The 23,854-nt window shown below is 49.0% G+C and overlaps 1 protein-coding gene across 2 annotated transcripts; it reads right to left on the bottom strand.

Moving 5' to 3' along the window:
* Nucleotides 1–1,259: 1,259 nt before the first annotated feature.
* Nucleotides 1,260–23,690, bottom strand: LOC102107372 (SLAIN motif-containing protein-like). Of its 2 annotated transcripts, XM_014256408.2 has the most exons (9): nucleotides 23,420–23,690; nucleotides 20,006–20,697; nucleotides 11,984–12,117; nucleotides 10,413–10,562; nucleotides 7,989–8,129; nucleotides 7,165–7,470; nucleotides 3,252–3,389; nucleotides 2,863–3,172; nucleotides 1,260–2,258 (listed from the first exon to the last, which is right to left on the bottom strand). In XM_014256408.2, the coding sequence occupies exons 2-9, from the start codon at nucleotides 20,680–20,682 to the stop codon at nucleotides 2,201–2,203; spliced, it is 1,914 nt and encodes a 637-aa protein (XP_014111883.1). In that variant the 5' UTR covers nucleotides 20,683–20,697; nucleotides 23,420–23,690; the 3' UTR covers nucleotides 1,260–2,200. The 2 variants fall into 2 exon arrangements, with proteins under 2 accessions (XP_014111883.1, XP_014111884.1); XM_014256409.2 differs by lacking the exon at nucleotides 10,413–10,562.
* Nucleotides 23,691–23,854: the final 164 nt, after the last annotated feature.

Raw genomic sequence — 23,854 nt, 5'->3', positions numbered from 1 at the left:
GCAGAGTTCCGTAGTTTTGTGGAAAACCTACCTTGGGAATGCTGTGTGCAGAGGGAGGTTTTGGAAACAGACTTATGCTTCAGGATGAGAGTTGGATTTCCTCTTGGACTTGCAGGAACTGTTGGAGTTGTTATCTCAGTTTGAGGCAAAGCTGCAGTTTAATAGTATCAGCCAGGGTTTGGGATGATGGAGAACATTGGGAGCTGAAGGGAGATCACTTGGTGTGAGAACAGCCCAGAAAAATGAAATTATAAAATTAAATTAACAGCTGCTGAGTGTTTTGGTTCTGACAGAGCTGTGCTGTGCTCCCTGCTGAGGGGGAACAGCCTCTCCCAAGTGCCTGCCAGCATCAGGTTTGTACTGGAAACGCCTGGGAATCCCAGCAGAATCCAACCTCGGCACCTTCCTGCTGCTCTGCTCGGCCTGGAAAACCACAGAAACAACCCCAGCTGCCCCAGAGGCTTTAACTGGGATGTAGCCTCCAACTCGCTCACATCTGACTCTTTCAGGCAGTTTGTGTTCTTTACCTACTGTTAAATAACCCGTGAAAGAGCAGCAGCTCTTGACTCAGGTGGGCAGAGAAAGGCAGAGCCTGGAAAATCCCCTTTGGAATACAGGAAAAGACAAGTGGAGAAGCTTCCAGTAACACAGAAATCAGATGTTGCTGCTCTTTCACCTTTCAGCGTCCTGGGAAGAGCAGGGTGAGAGGGTCCAGCTGTGCCAGCAGGGAGAGGGCTCAGAAAAGAAAGTTCTGCACCAGGGGAGAGCCTCAACAGGGCAGTGCTGGGACCTCACTGGGCTCCATCAGGGTGGGAGAAGCTTCTGAACTCAGTCGTGTCCCTCTGGGGAGGGGGTGTCAGCCAGGGACGGAGCAGCAGCTCCAGCTGAGCCCCCTGGGCCCCTTCCCTGTCCTGTGGGTGCTGCTGGTGCCAGCCCTGGCCCAGGAACACTCCTGGGCCCCTCACTGCAGGGCCAGCTCTCTTCCTCTGTCCCTGGCTCACAAGAGATCTCTGCAGTGCAGGAACTGCCCCCGTGCTGCTTCCTGGCTTTGGCCACGGGTGGATGTTTCAGACACACACTGACTGCTGGGGATTTCTGACCTCCAAACACCCACCTTGTCCTTCTGACCTCCGAGGAATTAAAGGTGAGTCTCACTCCTTGCATCCTACCAGACTTTATTGGAGCCCTGCTTATCCTTGCAGAGCTTTTTTCTGTCGGGAGAGGCCCCCAAAACTCACTGTGGGAATAAAGCAGATCTATTTCAGCACCATAACATTTTATTAAACTACACTATCAAAGTCACATTGATGGCAGGGAGAACATTGCTATCAGTGCATATTTCCTGGACTAAGACTGTATTTGTAGCATCCAGCACTTGCTGAGGAAAAGGACACTGGAACAGAATCCTTAAGAGACGGTAGAAAACTTCTACAAAAGTCAGGGCAGTTGGGAAGCAGCTGAGAGCTCCAACACTTCAAGACAAAGTGTGAGGGAAGGTGATTTTTAAAAAGTTTACTCATAAGTGTGTTGAACTCACTCAGCTGAGGTTAAGAAGGTGCTGGTGCCCAGCAGTTTTTAACTGGCATCCCCGTCCCTGCCTGTTCACACCCCACACAAATATTGTGTACTGCTCCTCGTGACCTGTGCTGACACCTGGATACAACAGCTCAGAGTGTTCTACAGTTATAAAAACCTGCTGCAGCTCTAGACCAAACAATAAAAAGTAGCAGAAATACATTCTATACAGAAGTAAAAAAACCAAAAACCAAAAAAACCAAACCCAGTTGAATTCCAGACAAATATTAGAGTACATCAGGTTGGGTTTAGAAAGTCTCACCTCTAACACCTATGTCACTATTTCTACTCTCCACGAGCTCTGCCACAGCTCAGAGCTGCTTCTGGCACAGAGAGGACACCCCCAGCTCTGCAGCACCCCTGGGAGGGGATGGTGACACACCTTCCCCAGGGCTGCAGCTGGGCTGCGGATGAAATAAGGCTTTTCCAGTCTTCCTGGGAAGACTCAGGGTTCGGTGAAGGCCGGGAGCTGTGTGTCCCTGGCTCCTGGCAGAGCAGAGGGAGGTGTGGAGAGCACGGAGTGAGGGGTATGTACAGCAGTCTGCAGGGACAGGGGCGCAGGGCCTTTCCCAGGGAGGTCATGCCCAGCCAGCTGGGATCTGCTCCACAAAGCTCTTCTGGGGAGTCAGTAGCACCCATCCTTCCAGGAGTCGTCCTCAGGGGTCTGTGCTGCCTGGAGGAACCTGGGGGGACAGAACAGCACCTCAGGGACAGCTCCAGGCAAAGCCCTGCAGTGCACACACGTTTGGGTTAGCTACATCTCCCTGCCATGGCTGAAGAGCTGCTGTCACACCAGCAACACCGATTTGAGGCACTTTAAGGAAATTCAGTGGCTGTTACAGGATGCTTAAACACTGATACCTGCCAAAGTAACAATGTTGGGACTTCAGCCCATGACTGGGTTTAAGAGAAATATTTTTCCATGCAAACATAACTCAAGACATGAAAAATAATCAGGTAAGTAGAGCACTGATATAAATTAGGAGATCAGAAATTCCCTTTTTCATGTTTTTAAAGTAAGTAGATGCATTTCAATGTATGGCTCCAACGGGAGATTAAAGATCATCAAGCACTGGTTGCTTATTAGTCTGGTATCAGTCATATCATAACAAATCTGAATCAACTTAATTTCCCTCAATCAGGAAAGTCTGAACTGTAGTGCAGCAGCTGTTAAAAAACCAGCCACAAGAACAAAAACTGAGTGTTGTGACAGCATTCCCTGTGCTCTGCTCTCACCCTGCTGCTGCACGCAGCTCCTGCAGTGGCCAGGTTTGAAGCCCCACTCACCTCCTGGACGGGGCTGTTGCCTTTCCCTTGGCCACGGCCACCCCTGCCACGGCCGGCCGCGCTTTCAGGGCAGAGCCTTTGCCCACGGTCACCATGGCGCTGCTTCTGGAAGTGCAACTGCTGCTGGGAGAGCCGGTGTGCAGCTGGGGCTTGCGGGCCGGGGGCACGGGAGCCGTGTAGCCGCAGGGCTTCCCCACCTGCCTGCCGGGCAGCAGGGAGCCGGCTCCCGAGGCCGCCTTGCCGGGCTGGCGCGCCGTGAGCGGGGACTGCGCGGGCCCCGAGGAATACCTGAGCTTGCTGGGAGTCAGACCTGCAGGGACAGCAGAGCACCTCTGAGGGCTGGCTAAAGAGAGAAGGGGATGGAGGAGTGTGGGAGGAGTGGCACTGACCTGCTGACCGCTGCTGAGTCCTGGGAATGCGGCTGCCGGGCACCTGCAGGTCGGACTCCAGGCTGCGGCTGCTGCGCACGGCCTCGAGCGTGCGGAGGCTGCTGCGGGCCAGGTTGGGCATGCTGTGCCTCAGCTCCTCTGAAAGCAAACACAGCCTCAGCCCCCTGCTGCTGGCTTAAGGCTCTCTGCAAAAAGCCCTGCACTTAAAAGCAGTCTGCACCTGGTTCTGAGCTTCCAGTGAGCAGCGGTGATCCTGAAGTCATGGGACACGGAGGTTGGAAGAGACCCCCGGGATCATCCCATCACCCCAGCGGCACCACGATCACCCCTGAGCCACAGCCCCAGGAGCCACAGCCAGAGAGGGTGACCCCACCACCTCCCCAGGAAACTCACTGCACTCATGTAGGGAAACAATTGTTTCTAACACATAACCTGCACCCCCCTGGTGCAGCTTGAGGCATCTCCTCTTTCCCTCGGGACATGGCTGCAGCCTCCTGCCAGGAGCTGTGGGGAGCAGTCAGGGCCCCTCTGAGCCTGCTCTTCTCCAGACTGAACCGCAGCTCCCTCAGCCACTCCTGCTGCTCCAGCCCCATTCCCCCCTCTGGCCACACTCCAGCCCCTCAAAACGTCCTTCCTGTAGGGAGGGCTCAGAACTGCACACAGCACTCGAGGTGTGCCCAGCACAGGGGACAATCCCTGCCCTGCTCCTGTGGCCACCCTGCTCCATCCAGCACCTGCTCTCCATCCAGCACCTGCTCTCCTCATCCAGCACCCTGCTCTCCATCCATCCAGCACCCTGCTCTCCATCCAGCACCCTGCTCTCCATCCAGCACCTGCTCTCCTCATCCAGCACCTGCTCTCCTCATCCAGCACCCTGCTCTCCATCCAGCACCTGCTCTCCATCCATCCAGCACCTGCTCTCCATCCAGCACCCTGCTCTCCATCCATCCAGCACCTGCTCTCCATCCAGCACCCTGCTCTCCTCATCCAGCACCCTGCTCTCCTCATCCAGCACCTGCTCTCCATCCATCCAGCACCTGCTCTCCATCCATCCAGCACCTGCTCTCCTCATCCAGCACCCTGCTCTCCTCATCCAGCACCCTGCTCTCCATCCATCCAGCACCCTGCTCTCCATCCATCCAGCACCTGCTCTCCATCCATCCAGCACCTGCTCTCCATCCAGCACCTGCTCTCCTCATCCAGCACCTGCTCTCCATCCATCCAGCACCTGCTCTCCATCCAGCACCTGCTCTCCTCATCCAGCACCTGCTCTCCTCATCCAGCACCTGCTCTCCTCATCCAGCACCCTGCTCTCCATCCAGCACCTGCTCTCCTCATCCAGCACCTGCTCTCCTCATCCAGCACCTGCTCTCCTCATCCAGCACCTGGTCTCCATCCAGCACCTGCTCTCCATCCATCCAGCACCCTGCTTTCCATCCATCCATCCAGCACCCTGCTCTCCATCCATCCAGCACCTGTTCTCCATCCAGCACCCTGCTCTCCTCATCCAGCACCCTGCTCTCCTCATCCAGCACCTGCTCTCCATCCATCCAGCACCTGCTCTCCATCCATCCAGCACCTGCTCTCCTCATCCAGCACCCTGCTCTCCTCATCCAGCACCCTGCTCTCCTCATCCAGCACCCTGCTCTCCATCCATCCAGCACCTGCTCTCCATCCATCCAGCACCTGCTCTCCATCCATCCAGCACCCTGCTCTCCTCATCCAGCACCCTGCTCTCCTCATCCAGCACCTGCTCTCCATCCATCCAGCACCTGCTCTCCATCCAGCACCTGCTCTCCTCATCCAGCACCTGCTCTCCTCATCCAGCACCCTGCTCTCCATCCAGCACCTGCTCTCCTCATCCAGCACCTGCTCTCCTCATCCAGCACCTGCTCTCCTCATCCAGCACCTGGTCTCCATCCAGCACCTGCTCTCCATCCATCCAGCACCCTGCTTTCCATCCATCCATCCAGCACCCTGCTCTCCATCCATCCAGCACCTGTTCTCCATCCAGCACCCTGCTCTCCTCATCCAGCACCCTGCTCTCCTCATCCAGCACCTGCTCTCCATCCATCCAGCACCTGCTCTCCATCCAGCACCTGCTCTCCTCATCCAGCACCTGCTCTCCTCATCCAGCACCCTGCTCTCCATCCAGCACCTGCTCTCCTCATCCAGCACCTGCTCTCCATCCATCCAGCACCTGCTCTCCATCCAGCACCCTGCTCCATCCAGCACCTGCTCTCCATCCATCCAGCACCTGCTCTCCATCCAGCACCCTGCTCCATCCAGCACCCTGCTCTCCATCCATCCAGCACCTGCTCTCCATCCAGCACCTGCTCTCCATCCATCCAGCACCTGCTCTCCATCCAGCACCCTGCTCCATCCAGCACCTGCTCTCCATCCATCCAGCACCTGCTCTCCATCCATCCAGCACCTGCTCTCCTCATCCAGCACCTGCTCTCCATCCATCCAGCACCCTTGCTCTCCATCCAGCACCTGCTCTCCATCCATCCAGCACCCTTGCTCTCCATCCATCCAGCACCTGCTCTCCATCCATCCAGCACCTGCTCTCCATCCAGCACCCTGCTCTCCATCCATCCAGCACCCTGCTCTCCATCCAGCACCTGCTCTCCATCCATCCAGCACCCTTGCTCTCCATCCATCCAGCACCTGCTCTCCATCCATCCAGCACCCTTGCTCTCCATCCAGCACCTGCTCTCCATCCATCCAGCACCTGTACCCCTTGGCCTTGCCCCCTGGCTCACACCCAGCACTGCCAGTGTGGGAATTCCAAGCACAGAAAGCTCTCAAAATCTTGTAAATTCGAGCTTAGACACAAGGTTTCACCTGAGCCCTTAGAGAAAGCTTCCAGATTCAGAAGCATAAGCAAGAATGTAAGTTTAAATAGAAAAATATTAAGTTAGGTTATAAAAAGTTTAAAAGTCAAAACATAGGAGTAGTTCTAAAAATAATAAAAAGTTTAAAGTATAATAAGTAATTTTGTGTGTCATTAGATAATTAGTTAAAAAGTCTGAACTGCAATGTAATACATATAATAATATAACATATATACATTATATATGCATATATAATAAATATATAACAAATATATATAATGTCATATACAATGTATAATATTTAATATATATTATATAATTAGATATAATAATTATAAATATATCAAATTATATAATATATAATATATATTATTAATATATTATGTTTAGTATATGTATTATTATTTAAGTTTTGGCTCAATATAATATTTTATATTTAATTAATATAATATTTTAATATAATTAATCTATTAATATATTATTTTATATTTATTATAGTTTATTGCCAAATGACATCATTATATATATTACATAATAACACATATATATTATAATTATCATATTAATATAATTATAATATTATTATATTGTAATATATAATAATATGATAAAATATATAATAAATATAAGAATAAATATATAAATAATACTATATTAAAATAAATTATATATAATTAAATAGATAATATTTAATAAATAATAAATTATATATAATTAAATAGATAATATTTAATATTTAATATATAATAAATAATAAATTATATATAATTAAATATATAATATTTAATAAATATTTAACATATAATAAATAATAATAAATAATAGTAAAATATATAATATAACGAGCTGTAAGCGTAAAAGTAAAACCTCCTTTTACAGCATTCATTTATTAACTAGTGAACCTTTAAAAACCCCTTGTGACCTACAGTCCTGTAAGCACTAACACCTAGTAAACACAGCAAAACCGCTCTCACTCCTCCTTAAAGCTGTACAAAAAAGCACAGTAAGGCACGCTTTACAAGAAGATCTCCCCACAAAGCTCAGCATCCCTGCCGCGGTGCCCGGAGCTGCCTTACCTTCGCTGTTGGCGTACTTGAGGCGCTGCTGCCCGGGGCTCTGCAGCGCCCGGCGCGGGGCCCGCAGCCGCGCCCGGCCCAGCTCGGCTCCCGACGGGGACTGGCAGCGCGGAGAGCCCCGCGGGGAGGGCGAGTAGCGCTGGGCGCTGCGCAGCGACACGGAGCACTCGCAGTCGTCCTCGTCCTCCAGGCTGTAGGTGTCGAACTCCTGGTCGCTGTAGGTGCCGCGGCGCAGGGAGTGCAGCGAGGCGCTGGAGCTGCGCCGGGACACGGAGGCCGAGCTGGAGGCGCAGTCCTGCCGCAGGCCTGCGGACACGCGGGGGACACGGGCAGCGAGGCGACACCCCAGCACAAAGGGAGCCGAGTGTTGCACACCGGAGGGAGGGTCAGGGTAACGCCTGTCCCCTCCGGAATCCGGCAGCTGGGACAGCGTCACCTGCTCAGCGCTGGTTAATTACGGCACTGCTTAATTAACGCGCGCAGGGGACGCTCCCTAATCCCACCTGAGATTGTGGACATTGCCATCAAGCTCCAGCGGGTTAAGCAGGTATAGCAGTCTAACTTACAGGTATGGGAGTCTCATTTGCAGGTTAAATCTTTTAGTTTAATTCCTTCTGCCCCCAGCAGCATTTCAAAGTTGGAAACGAATATTTCAAGCCTGCCTTCCCTTGAAAGCACACCTGCCTGGGTGGCACCTGGGTTACCTACAGCTGCTCACCAGCCTATGCCTTTATTGAAGTTTTCCTGCTTGACAATATATAAACAACTTAAAAAACCAAACCAAATAAAGCCCCAAACCCCCTAAACAAACACACAAAACTCACTCTCTTCCTGCAGCCGTGCCATGACCTGGACATCGGTGAGGTCCTGCAGTTTGTAGCCCATGGAGATGGAGTCGTCCGAGGTGCTCAGCTCGCTGTCCACCGAGGACTGGGAGCTCAGGGCTGAGTGCATGCTCAGGTACCCTGGGGAGAGGGACACAAACCCCGTCAGACACTCACAAACCCACCAGGAACAGCAGGGATCTCTCCCAGGAACTCAGCAGTGCAGCTGGCAGCTCCAGGTCCAGCTGTGAGAAGTAAGGATTTGGAAATTCCAACACTCAGTTTTTAACCTGCGGCTCTCAGGTGCTTTTCAAACAAGGAATGTGAGGCTGACTGGCAGGAAGCAGCTTGGTCAGTGCCCATGTAAGAAATACATTTTTCACCTGAACTTCACACCTGTATTTTCCACGTCAGCAGTTACTTCTCTCTTCCAAGCTGGCTGAAGAAATAATGTTGGGAACCTGCTGCTTTTCCCTGCCTGGCTGGGTTTGATCACAGTTTGAAAGGGCTGCTCAATTTTGCTGGGAAATGGTTTATTTTAACATCACTGTTGAGTATTCAGGAGGTGCCCTGCCTTCAAATCTTCTCAGAACATGGCAGGAAAACTTCAGTGAACTTCAGGATGCTTAAATAATACAGTGAGAGAAGTGTGGCTGTACCTTCAAGGTGCATCTGGGTGTATGCTCCACAAATACACACTCCAAGTCAAGATATTCCACAATAAAATCCCATTTCTTTCCTCCTGGTGTCAGGAAAAGAGTGTAAGAGTTGAAATAAATCCATCCTGAGCAGGGCTTGCACCTGTAGGATGTGGTGTCATGAACAAGCACAGGTTTCCTGCTCTAATTAACAGCACCCTCAACACTGATTAAAAATCCAGCTGGAGACCAGCTTTCTAAAAGGCAAAACTTTGTTTAGTTTGGCTGTTGCATTTCAAACTGCAGGTCTAGTTAAAAATAGCCAAGGAGGGGGAAAACCTGCTCCTTCTTCGATCAGTGAAGCTGAGCTGATGACTGTTTCCAAACAGAAACCGCACCTGGGTTTTGTCAGAGGGGTTGGTTTGGATTTCAAGGGAAGTCCCTGTTAAACATTTTCCATTTGAAGGGTAGGAAAGCTGTTTTTTCTTGGAAATAAAATAAGATTTGAGTCAGTCAGGTTGACAGGAAACTTTAAACTCGAGTTAGCGCTTGCACAAGGCACGGGGAGAGGCACCTGAGGTGAAGTGAACTTGAACTCTTCATGCTCTGAAAGGACAGAGCCTGTCCTGGCCCTAACCTTTCACCTTTTTAACATTTGCAGAGTGAACCTTCCAGAAGCCAGAGACACTTTGGCTTTACTCATCAGGAGCTGTTTCTGAGTGAAAAGGTGCTCAGACACCTGGATTGCCCCCCAGTCTCCTATGAAAAACAAGAAATTGCCTCAGAGATGTTTCCCTGCAGAGCTCAGCTGGCAAAAACCCTCAGTCCTACGTGCATCCTTTTGTTTGCAAAACAGAGATAAGTGTTAATTTCTATTTATAGCAGAAAACCAGACCTCAAGAACAAACCTGCACCTGTGAAAACAGCCACAGGCAACACTTCTCCTTTTTTTAGAGGGGGAAAAAAAGTTCATTTACCATCAAGTTTGGAGGCAGAGACTGTTAAACATGCTTTGTGTTCTGAAACATGCAAAGTAGGCTTTAGCAATTTCCACGCAGAACAAACAAATAAGGAAGAGTCCTTTGATAAGAGAGCCAAGAGGCAAAGCCTTTGTGCTGGGAACAGCAGGAGCTGCACCAAGGATAACAAATGGAGCTCCTGGAAGGCTGTTCCTGGCTCCTCAGGCACAGGGAGGCTCCAGGCCAAAGCATTTTGGAGCAGCTTCATTATCAGGCTGTAACAAGAGTTGTGGCTGAGCTGCCTCTAAGGTAGGAATCTTCCTCCACACACAATCAAGGCTGAAGGAAAACTTCTGGTGTTTTGTTTTAGCTGCCCACTCAGGCAATTGAAGGCTTTATCCTGGAGACTTTGGCAGCTTTCTGTTCTCTGTATTAATCAATATTCCCAAGAGAAACCTTCCCCAGAAAACCAAATCCATGTCACTCTGTAAAGACCACATCTACAGTTTACAACGTTATTCAAGAGTAATATATTTTTGCCCCAACAGCTGTTTTCTATTTTCAGCCACTTAAAATTAGTACAATTCATAAATATATATATATAGAGAGAGAGAGTGAGAGAGAAAGTAGAGAAACCCAAACCAAGAAATAACTACAGGACATTTAGAATGCAAGGAGGCTTTCCCCCACACAAATGAAACCTGGGTGAGGAAGGGAGCAAACAAAAAGGGGAAAACACCACGAGTGGCCATGAGAACTTTTCCCTGTGCCAGTTCCTAACCCTCCTTGCATTTTAAAGAGCCCAGTGCTGCAGTGCCATGCCATACCTGAGCTGCCACAGGTTAGTAGTGCTTTGTTAGTCGATTTGAGGTGCCCAGGAGAGTTTAGTGCATTGCTACAGGAGCCTGCCTCGGAATTCAGGTTATGTGCGCTGGGAGATGCCAGGGGGCTGCAATACAGGTTTTTCCATCTACTGGCTAGAAGGAAAAATACAAAAAAGCCACAAAGGTTAGCAAATTATTTTGGAAACAGAGAGCAAGATCAAGAACAAGATACAGAGGTATCAAACAGGGTTAAATTCTGCAGCAGAGGTACTTGGTGGTACCAGTGCCCAGTCCCCCACTCGTGTCCTTTAACTGGCTTTGTCCCTTCTGAAGAAATCCAAGAGTAACTCCTGACAAGCCTGAGAAGTCATACATTTCACAAAGTTCCAGTGCTGGGCTTCCCAGATGATTATTTCCATCAGTATCTGCCACTTCTACACCCCTTCATTTTAGAGAACTCACTGAACTTTGTTACATGTGTGTTGTTCTGAGTTTTTATGATGGAACCAAGACAGTATTAAACCACAGAAATGATGCCAATCCAATATAAAAACCAACTCTTTCAATTAAATTTGTTCAGCTCACACACACTCACATGTTCATAAATGAACCAAAATAAGGCAGGTGGCAAAACCAAGTGCCCCGTCCTTACTGGAGGTGGAATGAGCAGCTACAACACTGAGGAAATTACTCACACCACGATCTGGAAGTACTCAAGGGGCTGCTGAACTCAGTTCCCCCTACTGTGAGAAGATCAGCTAAGAAAATAATGAAGATTCACCGTATTCATGGGTTTTTTTTTTTTTATTTCTCCCACAAATATTACCAGGTCAGACTAAGTACAACTGAAGCCCGACACATTTCAGAGAGAAGAGAGGTAATCAAATAGATTTCATTCACATTTCTAAGCACAGATGGTTTATGAAAGCAAATGAAGTTTGTTCTCAAAGTCTATTCAGTTATCTCTAATCAGGAATGCCAAGGTTAAACTCAAGAGAAGCCTGAGATCTCAAGCAGTGCCAAACACTGTCAGAATGAAAACTAAAACCACCCCAAAACAGTGATCTCAGACTCCAAAGCACAGGGCTCAAACTGCTGGTTAAACTGAAATCAGAATTCTCGCATTCCCATGGAGACAAACCCAGGCACCACAAACCCTCAGACACCAGCGTGGGGACCCAGCTGGGGTTGGATTCCAGCAGCTCAGGGATATCCCTGAGCTTCCAAACATTGATTTTCCCAGAAATGGCACTTTTTCAAACACAGCTTTTGTGTCTGGAGCTTCCCAAATCCAGCTGGACAGAGGAGACTGCAGCACATCTCTAGGATCTAGGGAACACACAGCACCAGGAGCTCCTCTCCACAAAGAAGCTGCAAGAACAGTTTTCCATGGCTCTCTCTCTCCACTCCCCAGCAATCACATTTTTTTCCTCTACACCTTTCTTACATTTAAAAATGTTTAAATATTAACAAAACTTAAAAATTCAAGAGCCTGACAACACTGAGCTGGCTTTTGCTGCTCAGAATGAGATTTGCCAGGGACCCCAGAGCAGCAGAGGCTGCAGCTGCCCTACCTTGGTCCAGCCTGTTGATGAGGGTTCTGCAGGCAGCTTCAATCTCGGGGCTGGGATTGTCCAGCACCTGCCGGCACCACTTCAGAGGAGAGGCTATTTTCTCATCCATGGATTTCCTTGGAGACACATACAGCCTTTGCAAGGATTCAAAGGAGACAGGAAGAAATGCTTGTTAATTCAAAGCATACAGCTACCAAAGTGGAATTTGCTAGAGTGTAGCCATCAGGAACCGACAGTTACCCAAATTTAAAATTCAAGTTTAAATGGCATATTATGACTCAGGAAGAAAATTTACTGCCACAACAGGAAAATTCAGTGGCTTCACACAGAAACCCACAGCTCTGCAAGGCAAGGTGCCAGCCTGAGCTGGAAATGAAGTTGTTGGAATACTCACCTGTCTCTCTCCACTCCCCTCTTCCAAAAAAAGCCCCCTCAGAGGCAGTGAGGGTGTGAGGTGCCCCTAACTCGAGCTGCAGGGTGATCTCCTTCCAGGAGTTGTCACTTTTGTTTCAAACCCTCTGGATGTTCCACCTGTTCAGCACTGCTGTGTCCTCACAGCAGCTCTGAGACACCCAAAGGTGCACTCCCAGACATTCCCAGACAGGCAGGAAGTCTGGCTGTGCCTTATTTTCCCTGTAATGTCAGAAAAATTCTCCTCCAGCCTAAGTGTCTGCCACATCTCTGACACCTCCATTGCTTTTCATGGACACCGAGGATTAGCCTTATGGATAGACAGATTTAATCATCTTAAATTCCTGGATTATTTACAAGGGATTGGGTGTAAAGCAGCATCTCCACCAGATTTCCAAAGCAGAACATTCCTCTGAGGAGTGGTCAAAGCTGGAAGAGCCTTTGATCTAAAAGCAACTTCAGAATTTTATTTACACATCCCACATTTGTATTTTTTAAAAGCTAAAAGCAGTTCCCTGTTTTTTTCATGTTTTTGCTGCTCAGCAACACATTCAAAACTTGTAAGGGGAAAGAAGAATCTGAACCTTGCACATCCAAACGTGAAATTGTTTTTAATTCTCACACATCACTTGGAGAACACCCTGGTGCAGAAGGCAGTGAGACCTTGACCTAGATCTGGAACCTGATGGTCTTTAGGGTCCCTCCCAGCCCAAATCCTCCTGGGATTCTGTGATTTGTGGACATCAGGTTTGGCTCTCAGGTTCCCCCTCCCTTGAGGCTCTGCTGAGCTGCTGGCCCAGCCTTCAGCTGCTCCCTCTGCACCAGAGAACCCCCAGCAGGAGCTGTCCCACGCACACACTCACACAAGTGCTGCTTTCCCACCAGCACCTCCCTCTCCTGCTGCTCCTTCACCTCAGGAACTGCTCACAGGTGACAAAGAACCCTCCTGGCTGCCACCAAACCACCCACAGCCACACCTGAGCGTTTATGGCGTTCCCAAAGCTGATGTATCCAGAGGATTCCACCTTCACCAGGCCAAAATCCAACATTTAAGTATCAATCGGCCACGAGGGTGGAGTTAAGATTTCAAGGGATGTCTGCCTCGGTTGCCTCCTCCTCTCTCCCAGCTTTTGCCACTCCTGCAGCAAGAAACACTGAGCCTTTCTGCTCCAGATATTCATTCTCTCACAGCCAGCTCAGATCCAACCCAGAAAATACTGATTTCCACAACAGATCAGCAGGAATGTCAGTCATTGTCCCACTCATCCCTGAAAACCTAGGTTTAAAATACATAGAAACACTGTGGGACTCTCACTGTGTTACTCTGGCTGTAACACCAACACCCGGCCAAGACACAGCATAAACAAGAGCTTGGATATTTAAAATATTGTACAGGTCTGCCTGACCTACTGCTCTGGCTCCTGTCCTGGATCCAGGCAGGGATAACATGGAATGCAGAAAGCAGAATCTCTGCATGCAGCAGCTCTCAAAACACTCTTTGTAACCTGGAGAAGGACATTATTCCCAATTTTCTGCCTCCTGACTTCTGCCTCTGGCCAGAGCCCTCTTTTTCAGGGAACAGACTCAGCCTCTTTAGTCACAACTCACACACCTTCTCCCCACCAAGCTTTACACGAATCCACATGCAAATAAAAAAAAAATCCAAATTCGTTTTTGACAAAATAAATGCTGAGGAATGAATGCAAATATTCCTGACTCTCCAAAGGTACCTTTCAGGGCAGACCCCCCAGCAAATCCTGCTGCGTTTCTGCACGGGTAAATGAGCATTACAAGCACTCAAATCCCATCAAACCCAGGAAGCACAGTGCTCCCTCTCCCTGGATTTATTGTACACTTCAGACCACAAAAGGAGCAGTAAAACCATCACACAAAAAAGAGGCCAACAGCCTCCTCAGGGCAGGTCAGGCTGCTCTGCACATATTCCAGGTTAAGGCAGAGAACCCTGCCCTGCTCCAGCAGTTGTTCTGCCCAGCTCCTGCCGTGCTCCTCACCCTGATTTTTCCCCCAGGACCATCCCAGATGAGGATGGCAACCCTTGTTTGCTTGGCAGAGCCATTCCCACATGGAGCAGAGCTGTGGAGTCCTCTGGATCAGAGGACTCTCGTTTTTTTCTGCTGACGAGTCCTTTGGCAAGAGAAGCTCTCACAATTTCCCCAAACCCAATTAAGTGAACACAGCTCAATCCTTCAGAGCACTGACAAGCCTAAAAAAAAATAAAAAAAAAAAGGAATTCTGGTTTGATTTCACAGCACCAGGGTTCCCATTTTCCTTCTGCAGGAGCTTTGGGGAGGGCTCAGCACCCTGACTTCTCCCAAGGTGCTGGCACAGCACTAACCTAAAAGCATCAGCCCCTCAAATATGTAAATGTGATTATTTCTCTGGACATATTAAGAGCCAGAAATCCCCTTTTCCTAGGCTCAGGAAAGTCCGGTGACCAGTGTCACCCACCAGAGGCTGACTTAACCCAGCCTCACATCCAGGGAGCTAAAACAGCCTTACCTTGGAAAAAGGTTAGTGTTAAAAGGTAAAAACTCTTGGCTTTGTTTAAAAACACTCTGAATTTTTCTTTCTGGTACTTTCAGCCTCTGAGGCTGTTTGATTTGCCAGCTGAATCCCAGAAGCACTGGGAAAGCAGGAGCCAGCCCAGAGTCAGAGCTGGACAAAGCCAGCCCTGCTCAGGAGCAAGCCTTACCCTGCGGTTCGTTCCTCTCCCTAAATGTCTCTGAATGTTTTCCTTTTGTCAAACTGCAAATAAAAATCGTTTATTTAGATACTTACAAGGCCTCATACAAAATGCACAAAGTAAACATTTGGGCAAATATTCCCAGTTTGATGTGTTGGGGGTTTGTTGTATAAATTATTAAATACGAATGAGGTTTTCTTCAGTTTCAGAGAGAAGGAAACCCTTCAACAATGAAGTATCTTTAGTTTCTGCTTACTAATGTTTGTGTTTACCCTGTAAAACAGTATTTTGTGACAAACATCTCTGGGAAGGACCCAGTGCCACAAGGATTTTTCTTCCATTAAGTTGTAGCCATTCACAAATAAATTTGTGATACTCTTTGCACTTTATTCTGACATAATCCAGAGCACTAAAACCTAATTTAATTTTAACCTAAACTAATTGAAACTAAATTAAAAATAATTTTTTTATTTAAAAATAAAGGAATATTCCAGAGATGCTATTTCCCTTATGGAATCAATGTCACAGAAAGATTTACAGGAGTTAATGGCAACTATTGTTGAATTTTGAAATGCCTGCTTTAAAAAAAACAAACCCAAACCCCAAGAATGCAGGAAACACAACAACTTTTCTCAACTTGCACAATGCACTGAGAAAAAGCATCCTCACCACTGAATAACAAATCACAGCAGTTCTGAGTGTGCAAGCCTGAGTATTTTAGATCCTGCTCATGCAGAATATTTGCAGCAGAAATCTATAAATCATGAGAGCAGAATTCAGGCTGCAGAAGGCTCTAGAAGCAGTGTGTTAGGAAATGAAACTGAGCGTAAAGCAAAGCCCATTTCTGAAGACACAGCCTGGGTTTATTATCCATCTTCCAAAGCACTTGGCACCAGTGTCTGCAGCAGCTCCAAAAATGGCAAACACTGATTTTCAGTCCTTTGAGTTATATACAACAGAACAAGGAGACCTCAAGTAGCTCTAAGTGTTCAGAACAATTCAGGTTTATGAGATACACCTCCTTCAAGTGCTAAAAGGCAGCTGAACTCCTCTCCAAAGCATGGATTTCAAACAGGTAATTCATTCATTTTCCTTTCCTTTACATATCAGACTTCAGAGAGCTGATTTTCAGATTTAGTACTCTGCTTGTGCTGTGCTAATCTCAAATCTAAACACTCCTGCTGAACAGAAATCCTAACACAGACGAGACTGGGGTAGAAAGCCACTGTGAAACAATATTATTCAGGTTCTGAAATGACAGAAACATAAAAGGAAAAAATGGGAAAAATCCTGTGGAGAACACTCCACACAAAAACACTGCTGTTAGCCCAAAGAGAGGTCAGAGCTTTACTCCTAAGAAATCGTAAAGAGAGGAAAAAATGACACTGCAAAGACTCTTTCTCATATCTGTTTAGGGACTAATCCTGCTGAACAAAACACCAAAAATCAGTCCCCAAGTCAGAGCAGCTCTAAAGCTCAGATGAAATGAATCTCCTGACCCAGCCAGCAGCCCATGCAGTGCTCACAGGGCACTGGGGTGCAGCTGCAGAGGGGTGCTGGGTGTCCACAGCTCCTGCAGCGGCAGCACCAGGCTGCTCCCCACCTCTCTGGCACTGCCACCGAGCGATTTCCCTCATTTTACAGAAATGTAAAGAGCAGCAGCCACAGCCTGGAGCACTTCCCAAGGCCTCTCAAGCAATTCCCCCTCCCAGGCTGAGCTCTGCACGCGATGTCACCACCAGGCAGGTTCTGCTTCTCAGCTCAGCTGCGGAGGGAGGTGGTGGGGATGCTCCCACAGAGCTGCACTGGGGTTCTGGAGCAGCTCCTGGACCCAGAGGTTGTCACCCAGCCCGTGGCCATCTGCAGCCAGCACAAACCAGTCAGTCAGGAAAGGTTTGGAGAAGTCACTTGCGCATTATTTAATGCAACAGTGGTAAAAACGCCTCACAAAATGACCAGTCTGAGAAAACAAGACCTTGCAAATTGCTGTTTCTGAGCCGTGCAGATCTTGTCAGCAGCACCCTGTCGCAAGGAGATACCACAGGGGAACTACAACCCAGCCTGTGAAGGGTTTAAATGCATTACACAGACACAGCCTGTAAGTAAAGCTCTCCCCCAGGTCAGAGGCACAAGGTGCTGCACTGGTAGAACTCCTGGATTTGTGCAGCATCATATGCTGCATACCTGGTGGAATGTCTCCAGAATTTCTCTCCCTGTCTCTGGTGGTACAAGCGGCAATGATTTTCTCCATTACACTGAATTAAAAGTCTTAAACATGAATATAGGAGAAGGTCAATGGTCACAGAGCTAAGGGTGAAAACTCACATTCCCAGAAACTCCCACACTGTCATCTCTGAGAGCAAACCACGCTCCTGCTCCCTACAAACAGCAGTTCAATGGCACCCCGCTTGCTGTGCTGAGCACGGATTCAGGCAGGAGACAGCTCTGAGGTGAAGACAGCATGACCCAGTTTGAGTCGAGAGAGAGACTTTTGGGAATGAGAACAGCAACTCAGGGATTCACCTGAGTGCCAGGGATTCCTTCTTCTCCTCACCCCATGGAAAAACCCCAGACTGACAAACACTGGGGAACACAAGCAATGTAATGCCATCAGCAGCTGTTTTGTTCCCTGGGTAAGGGGGAATTTGGATAAAAGCCTTCCCAAAACAGCTGCCCTGTGCTGGAGTCCAAGGTGAGCATCACTGAGCTCCTCAGTGCCCAGTTCCATGGGATTGGTGTCCAGGATATTTACAATTTTGAGCAGCTATTTGAGAAAGGGAGCACAGGGAGCAGTCAGAGGCCAGGCAGTCCAGGGCAGAGTTACAGCAGCTGGGAGTGGGCACTGCCTCGGGTTTCACACAGCTCAGTCACTGCAAACACAGCTCCAAAACACCACTCAGAGCTGCTGAACCAGGGGAGCTGCACAGAAACTTCTGCAAGTTCCGGCTCAGTGAAGAGGGGAATTCCAAAATAGAGCAGGGATTGAGACTCCACTTGCACCTGCAGAGAACAGCAAGAAACCCTCTGACCACTCCATCCTTCTTCCAGGGAAGAAGGATGCACAATATTTTAAAAAGGATTGCAAATACACAATACACTCAGCTATTCCCTTTGGATTTACTCACTCCAGGCAGCCCTCAATTCCCCCCATCAGCAAAACCACCTTGTTAGAGCTGATCCTAAACTCACAGAGAATTAAGGGGCGTTTGTTTGGTTTCTTTGTTTGTTTTAAGAAAATCCTCCCTCCCCTCCAAGCAGTTTTCTGGTTCTTGCTGGGGGAAAGCACAAACACTTGCAGGGGCTGCATGTGGGATGTGTTTATGGAGACAGTTTGGGATATTTGGCAATAAGCAGAGGCACTATTGATTGCACACAGGATTCACTCCCCGCTTTCAGAACAAGAAGCCACCACTAAAAGCAGCTTCCTGTTTCAGCAGGTTTGTTTGACAAGAGGAAAAGGGAACAGATGGAAGTGATGCAGCACTATCAAAGATAATTTATGGGAACAGCACTTGCACAAGGGCTCAGGATCACCACCCTTACCCAGCTCCTCAGGGAGCACAGGTTACCCTGTTCCAACCAAATCTGGCAAGGAAACAGAGGAAACAAACCCACAAGGATCCTGCAAGGTGCAGACTGAAGGGTACCTGGGAAAGAAGGGCGTTACCAACCACCAGCTGAAGGGAAGGTCAAAGAACTGAACTCCCAGGCACAGAATCTCTCCTGATTCCACTGGGCAGCATCCCCTGCCTGGGTGAATCTCAGCCTCTGAGACTCAATAGAATTTGAAGACTCTCCCCTGTCACAGGCTCTATAAATGTGAATATAAACCTGGCTGCTTCCATTAACCCAGAAATAATAAAGCCAGTCTTCCATATGCAATTTATTAAATACATTCCCTTATTTATTTATAAGAAATCTGCTCAAAATGCTGGTTAGGAATATTGAAGAGTTCCAGTGATCAAGTTAGAACCAGTATTTGGATTTTAAAAGTGCACTTGCAAAGAAGAAAATACCATGTTTTAAATATAACCTCAAATTCAGGCTGGAGCTGATGCCATGACCTCATTGAGCTCCACTCCATTAAGAAAAACTTAACCTTCCCTTCTAACAGCTAATGAATGTTTGGAGCTGAAGGTTTGGTTTGTGCTCAGCAGCCCTGTCCTTGCTGCCAGATTAATCTGGCTACACAAATTTGAAACCCAATTTGCAGAGCCCTGAGGCTTTTCCTCCCAGGTCTTACAAATTAACAACTCCGGGTAAAATCCCAAGTCCCAGCTATTGCAGGAGCTGGAATCAGACTCTAGCTTTACATTTCTCTTGCCCTTCCAAAGGCTGTTAATCTGCTGATTTACAAAACAAGCTCTAAACAAGGCTGCTGGTGGAGGGGAGAGTCCCAGAGAGTCGGGTCAGTTAAGGATTACATCATTGATCTGGTTCAGTTCATGTCTCTGAACAAAAGAGGTGCTTAACTGGAAAGAAACAGCCTTCAGGAGCTGGGAATGGCTTGTCTCCTCAGGTCCTAGCAAAAGCCACAAATTCCAGATGGTCTAGGCATTCTTATTGGCGAAATTCTTATTTTAAATATGGTATTTGACAGTTGTGTACAAGGTTTAAAAGCTCCATTATTCATTCATCTGCCTGTGCTATATATAACTAAACTTAGAGGGAAAGGAAGCTGCAGCAGTGGCTGGAAGGAAGAGGGAAAAACAGCACCTACAGGTAAACTTATTTTTTAAAAAATAATGGTCTGGCACAATGGACATAAAAATAAGAACAGTCACTAATGAGAACTACATTCTTGCTGCTAAAAATCCAAGTCCTGTACAGAAATCAGTTTGTTGCTTTAAATGAATTGCTCGCTTAACCACAGCACGTCCCTCTCCCCCAGGCCTGGGGATACCTACCAGCAATCCTCCTCCTCGGGGCAATTTTCCAGTTCTAACACTTTGACTTCATCCAGATCCGCCTGACTCGGAAGCCCCTCTAGATCTGCGCCCTTTTCACCGGGGATCTGTTCATGGATTGCAGCGGGGGCGCGGATCCCTGCCATGAGCAGGCTGCCCAGGAGCTCGGAGCTGGCACTCGTATCCACAGGTGAGGGACACCGGCCATTGCTGTGGCTCTGCTCCCCGTGGGGAGACACCTCCTCGGGGACACTCTTGCAGCTGTATTGCACCGGGGGGACATCCAGGGCTCTTTTGAAGTTGTTCTCTCCTTCCTCCTGCCTCATTTTGCTCAGCTGGCTGTGCAGATCCGCCATCAGCTGCAACTCCTGCTGCTCCGCCAGGGCCTTGATGCTGCTGTTGATCTCCATCCCGTTGAGGCCGGGCTCGTGGTTATCCACCCCGGCACGGATGTCCCCCGGCACGTTTGTCCCCAGCAGGGTCCTGCTGCTCCTGCTCCTGGCGTGCTGATTGTCCAGCTCCAGCCTCCTGACCAGCTCCCGCAGCTTCCGCACCTCCGGCCCCACGTCCTCGGGGGGCTCCGGGCCCATGGCCGAGTGCTCGGGGGCGTCTCTGCCCAGGGCTGGCTCCAGAGCGGGGTCCTGCTGGATCAGCGGCGCGTTCCCGGGAACCACCATCCTCCAGGGCTCCCACTGCAAACACAGCAAAGACACACAAAGGTTTTTAGGCAAATGGAGTTAAGACACGGGAAATTCTGGTTTTTATAAGCATCAGCTAATCAAGTTAGAACCAGTATTTGGATTTTAAAAGTGCACTTGCAAAGAAGAAAATACCATGTTTTAAATATAACCTCAAATTCAGGCTGGAGCTGATGCCATGACCTCATTGAACTCCACTCCATTAAGAAAAACTTAACCTTCCCTTCTAACAGCTAATGAATGTTTGGAGCTGAAGGTTTGGTTTGTGCTCAGCAGCTGCAGTGGAAGGTGTCTGAATTTCATCCAAATCCAAAAAGAACGACTTAAGTTAGGGTTGAACGTTGCAAAGCCCCAAAAATTCCTTGTTTTCTGAGCTGCAAGGATGTGCACCTGTTCTGCTGTCAATGAGTTTAGTAAAAGGAAGCTGATTTAATCCCCCACAATAGTTTAGTTTCCATCTGTTTACCAACAAAACACTTGAGAAAAGCACTGATGGAGCAAAGTCAGGAAACATCATTAACAAGGTGCTGACGTCAGACAACAACAGCGTCAAGAAAATGGTGAAAACATCCTTTGTTCATTACCAGGTTTATCCTGGAAAAGCAGAAAAAAACTTGGAAAAATTTCTGTATCACCTTATATCAAAGTAACAACAGGAACTGCAGTTACTGTGCTATGTGAAAATAAGCTTAAAATCATGTTTTTATTGGTGTATTATCCTGTTACACGTGACAAGCGAGGGGTGCAAACAGCAAAAAAAAAAAAATCAAAAAATATATCCCAACTTAAGATTACATATTCCACTAGGTCAAAAAAAACATGAAGTGCATTTCACACTAGTTTTACAACATGAGCAAACACTGCTTTTTCCCTCCAATTGATTTACGTGAGTTTTCAGTTTCACTGGGCACATTCGTTTCCAAACTGACTCTTCACTGAAAACCCCTAATACTGAAAATCCCTTAATTAACGGTCCACAGAGCAGTAAAATAGGTTAAAAGTCAAAAATCCTCTCTGTTTTCTAAAAGGAGGGCAAACAGACTGACAGAAGAGGGAGTGAGTCAACACAGCCAATTCAAAGTTTAAAAATTGATGTACTTGTTACAACTGCGATCAAATCCTGGCTTTTTGTGGCTGTGGATGTTCTTCCCCCTCCCTTTGCTGCCTGAAAATGTCATCTGTTTTTAAGTGCCAGTGGGCAAAGGAAACCACAAAAACTCAGTGTCACACAAAGCAAGGTTACAAACAGACACCCCCATAGGTACCTCAGCATCTCACTGTTATTTAGGCACTTGTCACAGGAATAGCTGGGCACGTTTCTTTAAAAATACATTTTGTTTTGCTGGGGCTTTGTTACCTGATTTTCTATTATTATTATTATTTCGGTCCTCTATCTGCAGGATGTAAATTTTTCAAAACTTCCACTTGAGTTAATAAAAAATACAAACAGCCCTTAGGAAGAGCTGTGAGCGAACAGAGCGCACTTTCCATATTCCAAACCCGTGCCTGTGAGCAGCACTGCTGAAAGCATTCTGCCTTGGGGAAAAGAAAATTTACTGTGGAGTTACCAAGCAATCCCAGTCCCACCCATGTGCCGGGTTCAAAAAGCTCCTTGCGTGGATTCCCACTCCTACAAACCCACACGGTGTGATTTCCAAGGGGATCTCCGAGGAAGGGGAGTGTGATTTCCAGAGATATCCCAAAGCTCAGCAACTCTGAGGATGCACCAGAGGGGACTTCTAGGAGTTCCACTATCCAAGCCAAACAGTGGCACAAGGAGGGGAATTAAGTCACCCAAAAAATCGGTTCCCTTCCAAGGGTGAAGAGCTGGGAAAAACCTCACGTGAGCAAAAAACACACCTTGAGGAAGAAGAGCAGCTGAAAAGCCTACACTCTTTCCCCAAAACCACTAAGCCTAAAAACCACCCCCCCCAAAAAAAAAAGCCCAGCAAAGACATGCGGGGGAAGAGAGACAAACCTGCGAAAGTTAATTTCATTGTGTAACGGGGGGGTGGGAAGGAAAGAGATAAAACACGTTTAGAAGAAGGCAAAAAGGCGGCAGCCGTGAGCGGGTCGGAGACAATAATTCGGAGTTTGCCGAGCAGACATCCGGGTGTCTCACCGAGGGTAACGGTCCCCTCAGGCCGGGGTCTGCCGGGGCCACGGGGGCCCGGAGAGCCGGGGGGCTGCGAGGGCTCCCACCGCTGGAGGGGCTGGCGAGGGTGGGGAAAGGGGCTGGCAAGGGGCTGCGATGGGGCTGGGGGGTCTTAGGGGTGATAATGGCCATGGGGCTGGTGGGGTTGCAGGCTCTGGGGGAGGCTCTGAGAACCGGGGGGAGGCTTTGAGGGGGCTGTGTGGGGGATCTGATGGCCCGGGGGGGGGCGGTTCTGTGGGGCAGTGATGGCCATGGGGCTGTGAGAGCTACAGGGAAAGCTGCGGGGGCTCTGATGGCCATGAGCGCTGCGAGAGGGCTCTGAGAGGCCGGGGGGCTGTGGTGGCCGGGGGATCTGAGCAGCTCCGAGAGCCGTGGGGGTGAGGCAAAGGACGGGCTGAAGGTCTGTGGAGCGCTGCGAGCGGGCTCCGATGGCCGTGATGGGGGCGAGCGCTGTGCGGCACCGGCGGACGCGACCCCCGCGGGGGGCACGGGCGCGGCCGGTCCGCACCGAGCGCGGCAGAGCCGAGCGCGGCGGGCACCCCCTTCCCCATCGGACGGTACCTGGATGGATGGATGGATGGACAGACGGCCGGACAGGCGGATGGAGGTCGGTCGGTGCCGGTGCCGGTGCCGCCTTTCTCCGGCGGCTCAGCCCGGCCCGCGAACGGCGGGAGGCGCCGCCCCCGCCCCTGTGTGGGGAACGGGGGATGGGGGCGCTGCGCCTGCGCGGGGCCGCCTCAGGCGGCGGCGGGCGGGGAGGGAGCGCGGTCAGCCCGGTGAGGGGAGAAGGGGCGAGCGAGAGGAGAAGGGGCGAGTGAAGGGAAAAGGGGCGAGCGAGGGGAAAAGGGGCGAGCGAGGAGGAAAGGGGCGAGCGAGGAGGAAAGGGGCGAGCGAAGGGAAAAGGGGCGAGCGAAGGGAAAAGGGGCGAGTGAAGGGAAGAGGGGCGAGTGAAGGGAAGAGGGGCGAGGGGGGGGAAAGGGGGCGAGCGAAGGGAAA

This window comes from Pseudopodoces humilis, chromosome 15 (genome assembly GCF_049639895.1).
Source record: "Pseudopodoces humilis isolate 2021_Gansu_Grassland_sample_001 chromosome 15, ASM4963989v1, whole genome shotgun sequence".
Taxonomy (NCBI): domain Eukaryota; kingdom Metazoa; phylum Chordata; class Aves; order Passeriformes; family Paridae; genus Pseudopodoces; species Pseudopodoces humilis.
Note: the sequence above shows the minus strand (reverse complement) of the source record. Positions and strands in the feature narration are given on the sequence as shown.